The sequence below is a fragment of the Chanos chanos genome, chromosome 2 (assembly GCF_902362185.1).
Source record: "Chanos chanos chromosome 2, fChaCha1.1, whole genome shotgun sequence".
In the NCBI taxonomy this organism is placed as follows: domain Eukaryota; kingdom Metazoa; phylum Chordata; class Actinopteri; order Gonorynchiformes; family Chanidae; genus Chanos; species Chanos chanos.
The window spans coordinates 4,449,685-4,467,853 of record NC_044496.1 but is presented as its reverse complement, the minus strand read 5'-3'; the positions used below and the strand labels follow the sequence as shown (position 1 = coordinate 4,467,853).

The following is an 18,169-nucleotide window of genomic DNA, read 5'->3' as shown; positions in this document are numbered from 1 at the left end:
ATGGCTATTTGACGCTTAAAGTTTCTTTTTTAGGAAAAGCAAAGGCTCAAGTGTAGCATTACCACTCTGAGAGTCCAACTCTGAGACAGTTTGTTCGTTCTACTATTTGACACATTTTGGGCATGTTCTAAAAAAGATTTTTTAATGATGCTTCCTCTTGGACAGTTCAAAAGAAAAACAAAGACAAAATACTCCAATTTTCCACTGTGTGACTGAGTGAAGCCTTCACATGAGCTCATAAAGATATTTCAAATGTGCAGCGTCTTAACCCTGACCACATTGGCACTAATTAAGAGACCAAAACAATTAGGAGGAAAGCATGAACTGAAATGTGAAGGGGAAACTTACCAAAGCCTGAGACATCCAGAGGCAGAATAAAGGGAAGGCAGGAAGAAACAAAGAGATTTAATTAGGTTCTGTCTGAGAGAGAGAGTCCTCGTGACACACACACACACACACACACACACACACACACGTACACACACACACACACACACACACACACACGCACACGCACCAGACAAAAAACTTTTTTGGCACTGAGTGTTCAGCTGTAGCTGCTGCCATGCAGGGCGTAACAATGTGAATCTTTTTAAAGAGAGCAGAGTGAAGTCTATGGTCTATGAAAGTGCATTCTTTGAAGTTTAAGCAAATCCTTAAAAGTCAAAATTCTTGATTCATGCATTTTATGTCATATTATTATTACTATTATTATTGTTTTTATTGTTATTTTTAATTCTTACTCATGCTTTTTTTTTGTCTGTGTTTATTTAATTAAGATAATGAAGCATTGTGTAATATTTCCGCTGTCTATACTGCAGTCAGACCAATACTAGGTAGACAAAAAAAACATGACACACACGTTTTGCATGAAGCCAGTGTATACAGTGCTGACTCTGGCTCATTATTATAAGTTGTCAATTACAACCAAAGCCCATTAAGATGATAGATAGTGTGGGAGTTAAAGACTAATTTACAGATCTAGAGGAGGTAAGGCAACGGAATAGAAATGCAGCAATCGACAGCTGACAATATTCAAACTGTCTTTACCATCTAATTTTCAATCAGCAGCCCAGGTTATGGTAAAGACTAATGGGATAGCTGTGGACACCTGAAGCAGAGGACTGTGAGGAGAGGGGGAAAATCGACCTCTACATGAACCAGCAGTGTTGATGTAAGTGTATACAACATGCACTTAAACTGCTGAGGTTGCTGCAGGCAAGTCAATAATCAAGTGTGAACATCGTTTGGAAAAGGCTAAGGCCTAATAAAAAGATACAAGGAAAGAGAGAAAGAAAGAAAGAAAGAAAGAAAGAAAGAAAGAAAGGAGGAAAGAAAGAAAGAAAGAAAGGAGGAAAGAAAGAGAGAAAGAAAAAAGGAGAAAAAAAAAAAACACCCACAGAATTTTAGCTGAAACCCACTACAGAGTGGCATTCTTTGGCATCCCAAAAACAGTTTGACTTTGACTGCTGTTGCCCTGAAGCAATCACACAGCCAATCAGAGGGCAGGAAACAGAGGGGGAGATATGAATGAGGACAAGACCAGATTTGACTCTTAAGCACTGACTTCATCTGGGCTGTGAAAGGTTTTTTTCTTTTTTTCTTTTTTTTGGCACATGACTTTTACATCATTTAAAAGCCGTGGCACAATTAAATCAGAAGTCAATGAAGTCCTCAAATATATATTTATATATTTATATATTTTTGTTAGAGTTGTCAACATTTCATGTTTCAATTTGTCTTCAGCTCCTGCCATGCAGTACAATAACCGGCTGCACTAGCTGAGCAGAAATCTGACAACTCCCTGAAAAATATCACCCATAGGCACTGATGGGACCATATGGGAGTGGCAAGATTACACACAAAAAAAAACCCAAACCAAACCAAACCAAACCAAAACCAAAACCAAAACGAATCCAAACAACAGCCCATACTTACCAAGATAATGTTGGATTTTTAATTTCATGTGAGATATGGACAAATAGAGCATCAACTGTTTGTCCTAAACATTTGTACAGAACTCTGTGTGAAACATATACCTACGTTAAAGGTGCTACGGTTTTCTGATGTGAATCAAACCAAGAAAAAAAAATAACAAGAGAAAAAGCCAGGCATGTCTTAAAATTAGGGTCTTATAGTTAACATATGTGGGTAATTGTCCTTAAACGTTTTTCATCACTGACAAAAAAAAAAAAACAAACACCAAACAAGAAAAACAAAAGTATGCATAAAACATGAGTGAATAAACTTTAATAAGCAACAATTAATCATCTGAAATTTTACTTATGAATTATGAGCGAGCCGACACATAAAACAAGACCAACTTCAAATAACAGTACGAGAATAATAGTACTGGTCCATCTTAATGATGATGAAGCACTGTGGACAACATAAACACTTCTCTTTGACTGGATTCCCTGTCTTACTCATGTACTGACCAAATTAGAGTGATTTATGCTGCAGTACGGGTTTGCTTTTCATAGCAGGACAAGAGAAAAGTGAAAGGAGACAGTGCACCTCCCACTGGTTCTAGGTTTTGCAGTGTAAGTCAGATAAATTCAATGCAAAATCACAGGCAACCATGTTGAGGCAGATAACTCACCAGGTCTCGCACAATAGGCATGGTCCTCTTCCGCCGTAAATCTGGCATGCTGTCAATACCATAAAGTATACTGCCAGCCCTGGAGAAGCGGACAGATTTACAGTCTATTAATATCATAATAATACTGTGCAGTGTAAGACATTACCCGGCTAAAAAGGCTGATTTGATTTACGCAGCTGGCAAACACCACGGGGCTACACGTCATTTCTCGGTTCCCCTGCAATGCCCTCACCTGAGCGCGTGTTCAGCACGTGTGGCTAGCGTCACGTTTGCCCCGACGCGCCCGCGCCGGCAGACAGCGGCACAGCGGGGAAATTCGGACGCTTAACACGGGGAACCGAACTACGCGAGGGTTTTAACGCCGAGGTGACGATGAAATCTTTAAATAGAAGATGGCCCTGCCGTGTCTGTCTGGAGGCTGTCCCGCCTCCAGCTGCTTTTGTAATCATAACACGAGGGCTGAGGTGTCACCCCAGCCAGGTGAATGCCAGGGCCGGATCATCCCGGCAACCACATCTTCACACACACACACACACACACACACACACACACACACACATAGGAAAAAAAAACCCCGAACTGGAAATGCCTGCGGCAGTATGCGGATCTGTGTGGAGTCCGTGGAGACGGACGCTCTTTTTTTTCCCTGACTGATGTGGATGTTGAGGTGGAGACTATGGGAGTATCCCTGGGGGCAAAGGCACTGAGACATACATAGATTCAAAATACTCTCCACCGCAATAAATAAATAAATAAATAAATAAATAAATAAATAAATAAAAATAAAAAAAGGTACCATAAGTCTGCGTACATGTTGCCTGGATGATCAATTAAGTACGGCGTTCCCACTTTAAATTCCCGTTATCTTAAGTGAATGGCCACGGCTCAGCTGGCTGGCTTTTAAAATGATGACGACTCCTCCCTCCCGATTTTTAGGGGGTAATGGAGGTGGAGGCGGTGAGGGTTTGGGGGGGGGGGGGGGGGGGGGGATGGTAGCGGTGATGGAAGTGTTTAAGATCCTGGGTCTCATGGCCAAATTGCAGCCTTTCCCCTCTGCTGATCACTCCTTAATAAGCCACACATATGTTTTATTAACTGGACTGGAGTTCTTGGTGAGAAACTCAGTGACACATAAACATAACAATGAGAGGCCATTTATCACTGTTATGTTACAGACCCACTTAGTCATGCAACGTGACAACGAAGGTGAGATCTGAACACTCGACCAAAACATCCTCCCTTTAAGCCGTCGGCCATCTGAACGCTGTAAACCTAAATGAGCATAAGTCATGCATTCATTTCTAAAATAATTTTTGCATATAATATGCATAAGAAATGTCATTTACATTTGCATTTATGCACGTGGTGTATATGAGCTGTATATTAGTGAGAACATGGTGAATTTCTTTACTGATGTTAAAATTTTCGTTCATATAACAACACCAAAAAATGAATATACTTCTCTACAGGCATCCAAAAAACTGCGTACTATACCTGCAAACCAGACCACAAAACCAGCATGGTTTTCTTGCCTCTAGTCATAGGTAAGCTGCACTAGGTCCTGAGTGCACCTAAGGGTCTCTTGGATCTCTGTAAGGGGAAGTCTTTGGGGATTTTTTTGCTCGTCACCTCGCTTGCCCCTCTGCAGCAGCAGCAGCACCAGTCCAGGGTCCTCTGATACTTCTGTCTGTGACACCACCAGTATAACCCTTTGGCACCCATTTATCATTGACATTCTCCACACAGAGCAGGCTGGGAGCAGGCCCACTGAGGCTCCGGCTCTGCTCTGGCTGGTTGAGCATTGGGAAACGCGTACGAGCACCAAGCTACTGAAATACTGCCCCACAAGCATGCCTGCTGTTAATTACAGCAGCGCCCCCCGCCCCCCCCAACACACACACACACACACACACACACACACAAAACCCCAACAAAAAAACCAAAACAAAAACTCAAACTGCACTGTTTCATATTAAACCCAAGACTGAGCCAGAGTACATTTCTCAATCAATACGCTGAGTTTCAAGCTATGTTTGGAGGGCAAAGTGCCAGGCTTGTGCAGTGCCAGCGCGGAGATGTGGGGTGGGGGGGGGTGGGGGGGTGCATGTCTAAAGACTTTTTATAGAAAAACAAAGACTGATGCATGAATATATTAACACCGCTAACGGTCAGTTCTAATGAAAAGCTTTGCGCTCAAAACGCTACGACAATGCAGACTGGTCGCTAAATTATTTAAAATGTACTTTTAACCACTATCTTGCTACACATCACATAGATATACAGTATGCATGAAAGATACATTTAAATGCACAAATGAATGAAAGAGCTAGTAGCAGAGGGTTCATTGATCTTCTTTTCACTTCATGAATATTTCGGACACTGGGTAAGAGAACAAAATAAAACAAAACAAAACGAAAAAACTGTTTTGGTTGTCACTCACCCGCCACCACCGGTCAGCCCCATAGTGGAGGAATCCAGGCGAGCCTTCATACGAGACATGAAAAGGGTTAGCTGTAGCAGACTATTCATAAAACATGAATGATCTCAATGCCTGAATATCCGCATTAAAAATACAACCGTCTTATGTAGGACTGAAGCACATGCCTACTGTCAAATGCCAGTAGGCATGTGCTACACGCTGCTTTGGCATTTTATAACATTGTGAATTATGTGAATGAACTCGTATATGGCCAGATCCAAACACAATGGAACACACAATGTTTGTATTGGCTAATGGCCAAAGAAATGACATCACATCACACTGTACATGGATGCAGGAGTCAAAACATCACAGTAAGGAATGTGAGGAGCTTAGCCTGGGGGTGGGGGTGGGGGGTTGTTGAGGGGAGCAGCGGGGGGGGGGGGGGGGTGGGGGGGGGGGGGGGGCGTGGGTGGGGGGTTAGGATCGGTTCCTGGCTGTTGAATAGGTCAAAATTTCCCATTTCAGCGCCTGGAGACCAACTGAACAACACATTTTAGGTCTCTTTCCCTGCTTGCACTAACAAACCTGTTTCAGCTCATCAGCTAATTGTCAAGCCCTTGATTAGGCTGAAGCTGCTGTGTTAGAGTAAAAGACAGACCTAAAACATGGAGAAGTGTGAGCCTTAACGAGCACACACTGTTATAGAAACACTGGGATATGTTTCAAATGGAAGTGCAATTCATCAAGTCCCGTGGTTTCGAATGAACAGTTAGGACCAGAAGCACTTGGGGGTTGCTTTGAAAACTGAACTACTGTTCACAGCAGAAACAGTTCTCGGACTCAGACAGAAACAAACAAATCGGTAAACATGTGTACAGTATATTAAATAACTATAAAAAAAAATACTTTTTTTTAATATGGTGATGATGTGACAAATGGTCATTACAATACTAGAGGGAAACGCATACACAATATGTACACTCTGATGAAAAGGAATACTTAGAACATGCACCACGTGACATGTAATCATTTGCACACATACACACATGCATATACACACGCACACACAAACTGGACTGAAATGAAGAAGAATAAAAAAGAATAAAAAACCTGTGTCTCCAAAGCATTGCTGTCTGCAGAGAGAACAAAGGTAAGTAAGAAAACGTTAGAAACTTTATCTGCAAAACCCAATCAGCTTATGTACCAATCAGCATGCGCACACACACACACACACACACACATACACACACACATGCACACACTCAAAGAGAGACAATGCTAAATGCTTTTGTTCTTAGGAGCCTAGAGGTATAGTCACTTTGATCACATAATGCTGTACACGAACCCAATATTCAGACACACAGCTAAACCCAATTACACGTGTGTAGAACTACACCAGTGCCCGCAATTAATCTTCTGACCTCTCATTATTGCAGAATGATCTGTAAGTAAAAAATAAATAAATAAAAAAAGCCACAATTATTTGCACTAGATCAAGTCCAAGCCCAGGCTCTGGGCCTGCCCGATTCCCATGGCTAACCACCGCTAACATATTTACATAGCACTCAGCCCCTTGGCCCTTAGCATGAGGTACACATAACGCTACGGAACAGTCACAGATATAAATTACACGCAGAAATCTGATAGATAGGAACTACTGGACACATCTGAAGTCAATAGAAAACAACAACGACCACCAAAAAAAAAATACAATCAATCTTATGTGAAAGTTAGAAGAGCTGTAAACAAGTCGTCGAGATGTGAGTGGTAAATCCTGCTAGTCAATAGAGAGCAGACAAGCCTGGTCAAGCAGGTTATTGATCATGGCTTCCCAGAGTACTGCTCAGCCAAGCTTCCTGTGAGCTGATAATGTTACCTGGTTTATGCCTCACTCTAAAGACCCGAGGGTTAGGTTTCAATGTCAAACCATGTATTCTTTTAAAACACACACACACACACACACACACTACTCTACTTTCTGATTTATTGAGAAACTACCAATTAACATTCTTCTTCTTCTTCTTCTTCTTCTTCTTAGTAGTAGTGGGGGTGGTGTTGGTGACATAATAACTCACTGTGCAGCTATATCTGACTTGAGTTTATATATATATAGGGCCTATATATATATATATATATATATATATATATATATATATATATATATATATATATATATATATATATATCTCCAATTCATATATATTTAAGCAATATCACACCCGAGGTTGTGCTGTTTTACTGTATATCAGCATGGCTGTGATTATCTTTGGCTATGACTGAATCACAGCCGTGATATACAGTATAACAGCACGACCTCAAGTGTGTTATTGGTTTTATACAACAGTTCTACAAACAAGGCTGTTTATCAAGTAACGATAATTTGAGACAACAAATTATGTTTTTTTTGTTGTTTATTCGGCTCTACAAAAATAGTTCCCTCAGCATTACATTTACACGTGCTGCCAAGCAACACGTAAACAGTTTCTTGACCGCAGGTTAGTTCGCTCACTAGCTAGCTACCTGCTTTTTTATCATACACGAAAAGGCTAACTTTTTAGCATACATGGACAGGCCAGATATATAGTAGACTTGCTAGCTGGCTATTGTTTACCATACCCAACTGCAGGCTAGCTACTTTCTTTTTCATTATACATGGAACCGTATCCACATCTGCGCTGTCAGTAAATGCGAATTAAGTTCGCATTGGTGTAATCAACAATTGCACTGGAACATCTGTAAAGCAAAGTGATACATAACAGTAAAATGTCCCAGCGCTGTTATACACTGTATCAGCACTCTCTGGAATTCTTTTATCCAATCAAATTATTCGACTGGAACTAACTGTAACATGTTGCACTTACACACTTATTACACATCACAATAACAACAAACAAGTTGTTTTTACATGTAGGATTAGCTTACAGTGTCACAAAATACCCAAATGAAAATGTTGCTGAATTTCCAGGTATAGCTATTACTTAAATAAGTATTTTTAGGGAGATATAGTATTATACCGTAGGTCCTGTATCTGGATTCAGATCTACTTAACTCCTGCAGTGAAAGCCATTTGGTTTTGAAATATCACACTAAGTGGATTTCTGCATTAGAGTTCAAAGTTATCCAGGTTCACTCAAACTGAGCAACTAACAGTAAGAGAAGAATTGGCCTGGGGATTAAATACACTGGCCTTTATTGAGTCTGAAAACACAAGATCTGGACCGACAGAAAAGGACACAGGACGGAGCCTCTGTTCTTTCTCAGCTCAGTCCAAGGGAATTCAGCTCGTAAACTGAAAACCAGTCATTGAAAATTTTAGATGATTCAGGATGAATAATTATGAATTTTAACTCCATACCTGAAATCGCAGCAGTGAAATTGAGTCAACATCCAGACGGAACTTCTTCAACCTCATTAGGTAAATAATTTGCATATTAACACCCTAATCAAATCGTCACAGGCAATATTGGGTGTAATTACTTTCAAACTCATAAGGGATTATCCTTAAAAAATGCCCAGAAATAGGATGGAGAACCACACAGTATCACTGAAGGCTAAACCTGATTTTTGGACATCTGACTATTCACATAATCTTTGGAGTAATATTTGCGCTTCTCTTTAAAATAATCATTTCAGTGCTCAAGCACAGAAACATAAAGCAATATAAATAACAGTCCTATTGATAATAGAGTCACCATATGGAGTGAGTTTCATCATGTTAAGTGACTATAAAAGGTCTTATCAAGTTGACCATGAATGAACGAAATGACTGTTTATGATTTGGGATCTATGCTCTTCATGCATTTAAATAGCAGATACCTGGAAGCATAACTTTACAGTACGTAAAAAATAAACCAAGAAACTAACTAAATAAATAAATAAGTAGAAATAAAGGCCAAAAGACTGCTGAGTTACAAACCAAATTTGTATGAAATGTCAGCGAGAATGAATAAATAAACGGACAAGTGGAGTGGCTCCCAGCATCTCCTCAGAACACACAGAAGGCTGGAAAGGAGACAGAAATAAATATTCCAAGCAACGCTGACCTGGTTAGAGAAAGCCCTTGGGAATATGAATTAGCATCTCAATACAGTAGCTGCTGAAGTCAAGGGAAGATTGGGCTGGCAGGAAGAACAGACCCACTGAGGCCTTGGTGCAAAGCTTTTAAAACATTACAGGCATGCTTGTAAAAGAAGCTTTGAGAAAACAGTTTTGAGTTGGTGATACAGAGACAACTTCTGTTTTGGTTTTTTTTTTTTTCATCTTACAAATGGGACTGGACTCTCTTGAAGGCTATAAATATACACACTCACTATATTAATTAGCCATGTTTAAGACATGTTTATGTGTAAAACAGAAAAAAGATGATGATTATTATTATTATTATTATTATCATTATTATTATTATTGTTGTTGTTGTTGTTGTTGTTGTTATTGCCATTGTGTTCTATGTCTTTCTACATAAAAAATGTCAGTCACAAAAAAGAAGAAGAGATGGATTCAGAATCCGTGTTTTGACCTCTATTGAGCTTAAATATAGTCCACTGTTTGCCAATAAGTTCTTATGTGCTCGAAAGACATTTAGCTCTTTTATCTCCCACTGGGCTAAATTCAGTCACAAATTACACATCAAGATCCAGTCCTCATTCAAAAGTGGGACACAATTAGTACCCTTTCTTTTAATGAGGTACCTATTCTTTTCTCTCTCTCTCTCTCTCTCTCTCTCTCTCTTTCTTCACCTGGTGACTGTGGGCTGCACTCAGACATACACACATGACTGAACAAGGGGAATATAGCCATGAAAACTGAAAAAACCAACCCCCCCCTAAAAAAAGCCTTTGAAGCGAATCCACAAACGTATCAGATTAATTAACACTGCCTGAATGTCATTAGCCGAACCTGTTATTTGCACTTGCTCTATTGGCATTTTCATTTTTATTTTCAAACATTACAAGATCTCCTCGAGGCTAATGATAATGAAATGCTACAAACAGATTGCAGAAATTACTCTTGAACGACAGTAAAAGAAACCCCAAAATATTTTTAGAGGCATTCTTGGAATAATATCCTTTAAACTGATTATTGAAGTCGCAATATGCTTACATAATACTGTCACTGACAGTAATATAATTTTGCAACATTTTACTTTTGATATATCTCTATTGAAAATGGTGAAAATATAAACTAACATGCTTTATGCCTGCAGTGAGATACAGTACAGATATACAAATGTCTAAATATTGGCACTAGCTTCCTGAACTCTACCAGTGTGAAGATCTGGCATTTGATCACCCACACCGAAGCCAAGCACTCCAACCAAAAAGCCAAGAGGTCACACCTGCTGGCTTAGCCAATGAAATGTGGCCAGGTCTCAGGGATTGTGACATTACCATCCCCCTTACATAAGGTATGTCCACACAGCTCTGGACTGGCTGCACTATTTAGCAGTTCCTAGGGCAAATTCTACACATTGCGTAATATTTAGAAATCAACCAAAAGAGGATAAGGACACAAGCATTTAGACCGGGGGAATACTTCTGAAAACACTCCAAAAAAAAGAAAAAAAAAACACTCAGCTGGGGAGAATGAATCATTTTGTGTTGTCTAGGCATCACACATCTAGGTCAAAAGCGTATGCACACTGAATGAGAGTGAAGAAAATCCCTGGGCTACTCGTGGATGGTTATAAGGGGGGAAAAAAGCTCTTTTCACTGAGTACTCTTCAATGCAATGTGTAGTGGGGCAGACAAAGGAGTTCATTATCAAACTCTCTGAATCAATATTTGCCGCTTACATCGAAATTTCTTCTATCTTATGACAAACAGTGATTGCAAATACTTTAAGAATCGTATTTCAATAGTTGTCTCACTCTCAGATCGACCAGGTTGGTGTTGGTGAGGAAAACACAGCAAACGTGGACAGAAACCACGCCACCCAAGCCTACTTGAATCGCAAAACATACTAACTTCCAACCATTTTTGCAAATATTTTTCGCAGGGAGTAATACAAATGGTTAAATATCTAGATTGCCATTTTTGATTGCTCGTTTAAAAGTAAATTGTAATTTAAGTAGGAGCTTGGAACAATACGTGACTGAAAACAAAACACAGAAGTGATCAAAGCTTTTTGTATCACTCTAAAAGCTCTGTTTATTTTTTATTTATTTATTTATTTTTAGAATAATTTGCAACTGAGCTAAAGCAGTGTTTGCTTTTACTTGGCCAGAATTCTAGGCTGCGGATGGTATGAAACTGTGTTCCAATTTGCACTTAAAAGACTGGCTGCAGCAAAGAAACCTTGGAAGTAATACTTTACATCTGCTGAATATTCAAAAAAAAAAAAAAAAAAATACAAAGCTCAAAAAGCTAAAGAAGCAAAAAAAAAAAAATTGTACTATTTGCACTACTACCACCGACACGCAGAATTTATTCTGCATGAATATCCCATGGAAGAAAATAAGACTCCCTTTAATAATCCTGAAGTTCCAGAATGCCACCAGAATACAAAACACTCATTACCTGGCCCAAAGGCTCTATGTTACAATCTTCTCAAACACCTCAGAGGTTCTATGGCTCTCTGTGTTACACTGACTGAAGGTGACTACCTAGAGATTAATGTATAATGTAATGTCACATTTAAACCATGGGTGTGTTAAGATGAATAATACTATTCCACACCATTCAGCTGAGGAAAACTGACGATAATTCACTGGGCCTTGTAATTTATCGTGTACTTTGTATATTAATAAATCAGAGTAATATTACAAAACAACCTTTGAGATGTAGGAGAAAGTGGCCTCGTACCTCCGGCAAGAATCTGCTGCTCTAGCTCCGCCATTTGTTTCCTGTACGCCCGCAGCGCGGCCTCTTTGAAAGTTGGTCGTATCCTCTTTTTGGGCGGAGCTTCCGGTGGTGGAACCTCCGTCACGTTTTTGTTTTCATCCTCCTGCTCTATCGTGTCTTTGACCTGCTCTTGTTCTTCGGCGTCTTGCATTTGCTCGACTTCCTCCGCGTCCTCTGGTTTTTCTTTTTCCTCGACGTCCTCGCTGTCATCGATGTATTCGACCATGGCCTCGTACTCCTGCGTGTCCTCGGTCGTCTGGTTGTCGTCGTAATCCTCACTGTATTCTTCATCATATTGCTCGTCTAGGCTGCAGTCGTACTCCAGCACGGGGTTCCCTTCCTGAGAAATATCATATTCCTGAGAGACCTCGTATTCTTCCTCTTGGTACTGCTCCTCTGTCTCATTGGCATTGGTCCTGTTCTCCAAGTTAGCCAGCACTTGCTCCATCACCTCCACGTAATGGGTCTCATTGTCCACAGGTTGCTCGGCAACTTGCTCCTCTTCGTCGGCCTTGTAGTAGAATGGCTCAGTGTAAACATCGGAGTCAATGGTGGTGCTGGAGTCGTTGGCTGTAGACTGGGAAAGAGTCCTGAATCGACCCATGAATGAGGTATTGGCTGGTTCCTCTGTGGTGGCGCTAGTGCTCTGGGAACCTTTGTTCCACACCACCTCTAAAGCTGACTTAGCTCGCTGCAGAGTGGACCCAAACGTTGGGAAACTGAATGTTTTGTCACTGAGGTCTATGCTGAGTCTGCTGCTCCAAGATTTGGGAACCTCCTCTGTTTTTTCTGTCCTAATTTCACTCTGGCTGCGATACATGGTGGCAGATTTGTTCTGGTTTTGGTGGAAACTATTTATGTTGGCCTCTGTGTAAACCTGATTTTGACGTGTGTGTTGCGTTTTCATTAGTGGTAGTGTATTTGCTGCCTGTGGTGTTTTTGTGGGCTGTGAAGTTTTTGTTGGCTGTGGTGTTTTTGCTGCCTGTTGTATTTTCGTTGGCGGTGATGTTTTCACTGGCTGTTGTACTTTTACCGGCTCTGGAACTGGTACTTGAATTGGTTCTGGTTCTGGTTCTGGTTCTGGTTCCAGCTCTGGTTCTGGCTCTGGTTCTGGCTCTGGTTCCAGCTCCAGCTCCAGCTCTGGCTCAGGTTCTGGTTCAGGTTCTAATTCTGGCTCCGGTTCCAGCTCTACTTCTTGCTCTTGTTGACTGATAGGTTCGCTTTCCATACCAGGAGCAGTCTCAGGAGTGCTATCAAGTGTCAGGAAGGTTTCACCCTCAAACTGCAAGTCAACCTCCATACATTTTGTGATATTTTCGGGAAAACCAGGATTAGCTGCAGGGTCAAAGGGGCTACTGATCTCTGAGACTATGTTTTGCTCTGTTGAGGCATCCAGGCCTGAGTCGGCACCTTGCTCCAGGTGATGCCAATCTTTCCATGGTGAGAGGTCACCCTGCAGAGAAAGTTGAGAGCCACTGTAATGGCTTCGGTCTCCCGATATACACACGAGCCCATTACTAACACCACTGTCTATGGTCTCCGTGGTCTCGACTTCAATAGGCTCCACATATCGCGTGTTTTCCTGACTCAGAGTCTGACTGGGTGGGCTTGCATACCATGAGGAAGCCATATCCTCCTGCTTTCTCTGCCAAAGCTCCTGGTCTGAAGAGGACAGCAAGGAACAGCCATTGACTCTGCTGTAGTACTGAATGTCAGAGAAGTCTTCAGAGTAAGACTGGCAAAGTTTGGAGCAGTCTGACTCAGAACGACTGAGTTTAGGTGTGGAGTAATCGCTCTGAGAGAGCCATCCGGGGGTTAAGTCTGCGTAATACATCTTGCTTTGCTTGTCCCCGTCATCGTAAGCAACGTCGTCCGCGTAATGCACTGACCCTGGGTATGCGGCGTCATCGGCCGATCTCCTGTGGTCGTGGGACTTTTTTTTGTCCGATTTGCTTTTTTGAACTGGCTTGGACACGTTCAGAGTCCGTCTGCTCAGCTCGTCTAATTCCTTATCGCTGTCCATTGAATCCCAGTCATCGCTCTCTGCTTTCTCTTTCGCTGACACTTTAATGTCCATGCTTTCATACGTTTGGGAGGAAGTCATCCCTTTATCTTTTCTGTCTTTTACCTCGTGTGCAAGACTATCAGTAGAAATTGATATTCCTGTGCCTTTTAGTTTATAACATTTTTTTAGAACTAGATCCCTCATCTGGGGACTTGAGAATATGACTATGATTGGACGAGGTTTAGCATTTGAACATTCTCTTTGTTGCCCTAATCGATGAGCGAGTTCAATTTTGAGTGTCTTGTGTACGTCTGTGAAACCCATTTTCTCTTTCAAAATGTGATAGATGAGCTCTTCTGTTTTTTCAAATTTCTCCTCGGGCACATTTAAAAATCTAAGAGCGGCCTTGTTGGTTTGACGACTGATCTGCCTGATGTAGTCGTGTATGTCGCGTGTCTCTCGCCGTGACTGGACGAACCCGGATCTCAGCTGTTCGATTTCGCTTTGGACCACCTCCACGCTGCTAGAGATCTCGTCAATGGAGCTTTTGAGGGCATTCACGTGACCCCGCAGCTCAGAAAGTTCGGACTCTATCTGGCTAATTCCCTGGAGCTCTTTGAAGATCATCTCCATGACGTCTTGCGTTTGGCTGATGCAACCTGTGGAGCTGGAACCCGGCTCCAGAGTGTTGGTCTTCTGCTGACGTCCAGCCCTGTCTAGGGACTTGCTCCTGATTCCCAGAGTTTTCCTCCAGTTGCTCGCCTCCGAATCTGAGGAGACGCACTCTTGACTCTTCTTCCATTTCCTCAGCTTCCGTAGGGCACCAAGTCGAAGTGTGTGCAGACTGCTACGTTCTCCGCGCTCGCCCTCTGAACTTCCATCAGAGGGCGCCAAACTGATGAGGCTCTTCCTGTTCCTTCTTACTGGCATGGTAAAAGCTTTTTGTTCATCGAATCTATGGACAAGTTTTGCCTCGTTTAGAGAGTCAGAATAGCTGCTGTCGATGGACAGGACTTCATGAAAAACACTTTCATTATTGTTCAACGCTAGGGCGTTTTTTTGGAGTCCGTTAGCGATTGCTACACGGTAACTAAAGGTCGGTGAGAGAGACGAGCAATCGTTTTTACCGTCGTCTTCTTCAAGAGATATATTCCGTGCCGAGGAGCATTTAGATATTTTTTTAACTGTGCTTTTCAGAGTGGTGGAAAAGGTTGGATTCCGTGCATTTAATTCAGGGGTCAATTTCGATTCTTTTTTGTTTTCGCTGCTCTCTTTCTTCTTAGTGGTATTCGCCAGTTTCTTTGTAAACATTCCTTTGCAAATTTTTAAGATATAAGATGATAGTTTCTTGAGATGGGCAGAAACCATGGAGGGCAATATTGAAGTAACCTCACTCCCCAGACGCAACAAAGCAGCACTGACTTCAAATCCAGTGGTGAGAAGGACCAAACACTCAAAACACACGTCTGATCACTGAAAGAGATGAACTAGAAAAAGTCTGGACAAGACTTCTTGCTTGATGCAGTCATCTCACGCCAAAAATATTGTATTTCCTTCTGCAGCGTCAGATATACAGAGATATCCACTAGCTCTTCTCAGCCCTCGAAGTTGTCTGAAAGGGAAACGATTAAATACTATTACTCATTGTACCAACAGGTAAAACAATAATTATTGATTGCAACATATGCTACTTATTTAAATTATTGTGGATGCATAATTACTGAAACTTAGTTCAAAAAGAGCAAAGATCTACCACGTCCGCAGGCTAAGACCAGACAGTAAAGATGTTCGAGGCACAAGGTATAGGCATGTATGTGTGTGTTTAACTGTGACTAAACACGACGTTATTCATCAGCTCAGGATGCTATCTTTTATTTCTTAATCACCACTGAATGAGCACTGAGCAAAGTTTTACTTGCAGATGCCTCAGCGTAACCACTTTGATTAAAGGGTTTAGGATTGTATCTGTCTCATGTGTCATAGCATAGTCATGCCATCTCTTTACATATGGCATCAAATATTATATCATATACTGAAAATTTTAACTGGAAAACAAACATAGTTAGCAAGTATAGCTAAACACACACACACACACACACACACACATACACACAAGAGCACACAAAGCCACAGGCACACGTACACACTGAATTTCTGTTCATTTTGCACCTCGAGAGTGGGAGGTTTTATTTTATTCTACTTTCATTTCCTTCATCAAACTGATTCAGTAGTATTTTATCTGAGGATTGCATGTAGAGTGTCTGTTTAGAGACACAGCAGGGGATGGAACTGAGGATGGAGCTGATGGAGTTGTTGACAGGTCTGATAGTCTGAGAGTGGGACCTGCGTGAACACAAAGGTCTTTCACTGTCACATCCTCTCCGTCAGCCACTCAGCACCTGAGCACTCCATACTACACGGCAAAGGGGGAAAAACCGCAAAAGCAAAACTAACACACTCACGCGTGCACACACACGCACACACAAACCACACACACGCACACACACACGCACACACACACACACACTGCCACATCATCTAACTGCGGTATCATTACTTGCAAATAGCCAAACTACCACTCTCTGCTGTCTTCATCACAGCACTACATTTAGCTGCCGAAGCCATGCATGCAGCTGAGAACATAGGCACATTCATGGATGTTAGATGTCATTAAAAAGCTTTCCCCCATCACAGTGAAACTGTAAATCAGTCATATTTTATTCAAAGCTGTGATCACTGTTAAGGTTGCATGCATAAAGAGTATGGCCTTCCATTTCTGATTATTACACATGCATTAAATGAGGACAGGTCATCACAAGAGGCAATTATTCATGAGATTATACATGAGTGAAAATGACTGAGAATTAACCGGCGCTGTTTCAATTATTGGACCATGATGGTAAATGGCAATAGTAATGATAAATGAACAATGATAAAACAAACCAAAAAAAAAGACAAAAGGCATTTGGACTTGGAAACAATGCTAATGTGGTTACCTAGACTTGTCAGTGGATGTAAATTTTTCAGTCTTGCTCTTACTTAACTGATCTTATTTATTTTATGCTTTATTATTCTTTAATTACATAGTGATAATAATATTAATGTAAACACTATTAATATTAAGATCATGACGGAATAAATTGAAGTCTTGGAATACTGGTCAGTGCATGGTATTCTTTAAATAAAAATATAACGTCAAATTTTGTGACCTAGATGGTGGTCTGTTCTCACGTGTGGCCTCACTCTGCAAAGAGGCTGAGAATTTTTTTTTTGTATTATTATCAGTAGATTATCAGCTGGTCACAGATACAACAGGGTTAGACCCATGCATCATCACCATGAACCCTGATAACTTCAGCTGCTCCTGATGCATATGTAAGACAGAGAGAGAGAGAGAGAGAGAGAATGAGAATGAGAGAGGAGGGGATGGGAGGGAGAGAGAGAGAGAGAGAGAGAGAGATGAGTGAAGCCCCACCCACCATACCACAATTACAACCCCAGCCCATTCCAGAGTCTCTTGAATTAAGGGCATGGTTATTTAACCGTTCACGCGTTGAGGGCATTTTCTACAACAAACACAACTGTTGTGGTTAATTCTCGTGTCTTGCATTTTTTGTTGTTGTTGTTTTTCTTTTTTTTTTTCATCTCAGACTATGAAAGATTACTGTCACTACATGTCAAATCAACCAAAAGGCCTGTTCAATATACATGTGCATTAATGTGCATCTGTGCACATTTCTGACGCCTGAGCAGTCTGTCAGGTCTGAAAGAGACTGAAGACTAATCATTAAAAGCCGAGATCTAGACATATAGGAACGATTCTCTGAATCTGTGACAGTATAGAATCATCCGGTTCTCTCAGCCATTCAGCTGGATGTTAATCTCAAAAAAAAAGAAAAAAGAACGAAGCCCGCGTGCAGGCTTGCCCTCCGTATAAATGTTCAACCTGTCTTTTTTTTTCTGAATGAGCATTTTGCAGGATAAAAAAAAAAAAAGCAGACTATCCTACGTTCCGACGTCGGTCATCAGTTCAGTTCAATAGCCACAAGATGCAAACTGTCTGATCTGTTGAGTGTGGTCCCTATCTGTTGATTACGGTCCCTCTTTACTGTGATGTCATTCTGTTCTCTCAGATGTCAACACGTAAAACTAGTGGAGACCTGGATGACGAGAAGCAACAAGAAGCTCATGCTTTGCTTCAGCCCTAAACCCGAGAGCAAAGGAACACCTACCTTATTCTCCTGCTCCTCTTCCTAAACGCGTATGCAAGCGGCTCGCCCGTCCGTCTCGGCTTCTGTGAA

At 41.3% G+C, this 18,169-nt stretch overlaps 1 protein-coding gene across 1 annotated transcript in view; it reads right to left on the bottom strand.

Annotated features, from left to right (window-relative positions):
* The window catches only part of unc13c (unc-13 homolog C (C. elegans)), a 94,436-nt gene extending 79,197 nt beyond the window's left edge, over positions 1–15,239 (bottom strand). Inside the window, exons 1-7 of the mRNA XM_030794108.1 lie at positions 13,056–15,239; positions 12,143–12,740; positions 11,818–12,022; positions 9,501–9,550; positions 2,835–2,925; positions 2,603–2,681; positions 349–354 (exon numbers count right to left, since the gene is read on the bottom strand). Coding sequence (XP_030649968.1) covers positions 349–354; positions 2,603–2,681; positions 2,835–2,925; positions 9,501–9,550; positions 11,818–12,022; positions 12,143–12,740; positions 13,056–15,236 — 3,210 coding nt within the window. The 5' untranslated portion in view covers positions 15,237–15,239. The remainder of the gene's footprint in view (positions 1–348; positions 355–2,602; positions 2,682–2,834; positions 2,926–9,500; positions 9,551–11,817; positions 12,023–12,142; positions 12,741–13,055) is intronic.
* Positions 15,240–18,169: the final 2,930 nt, after the last annotated feature.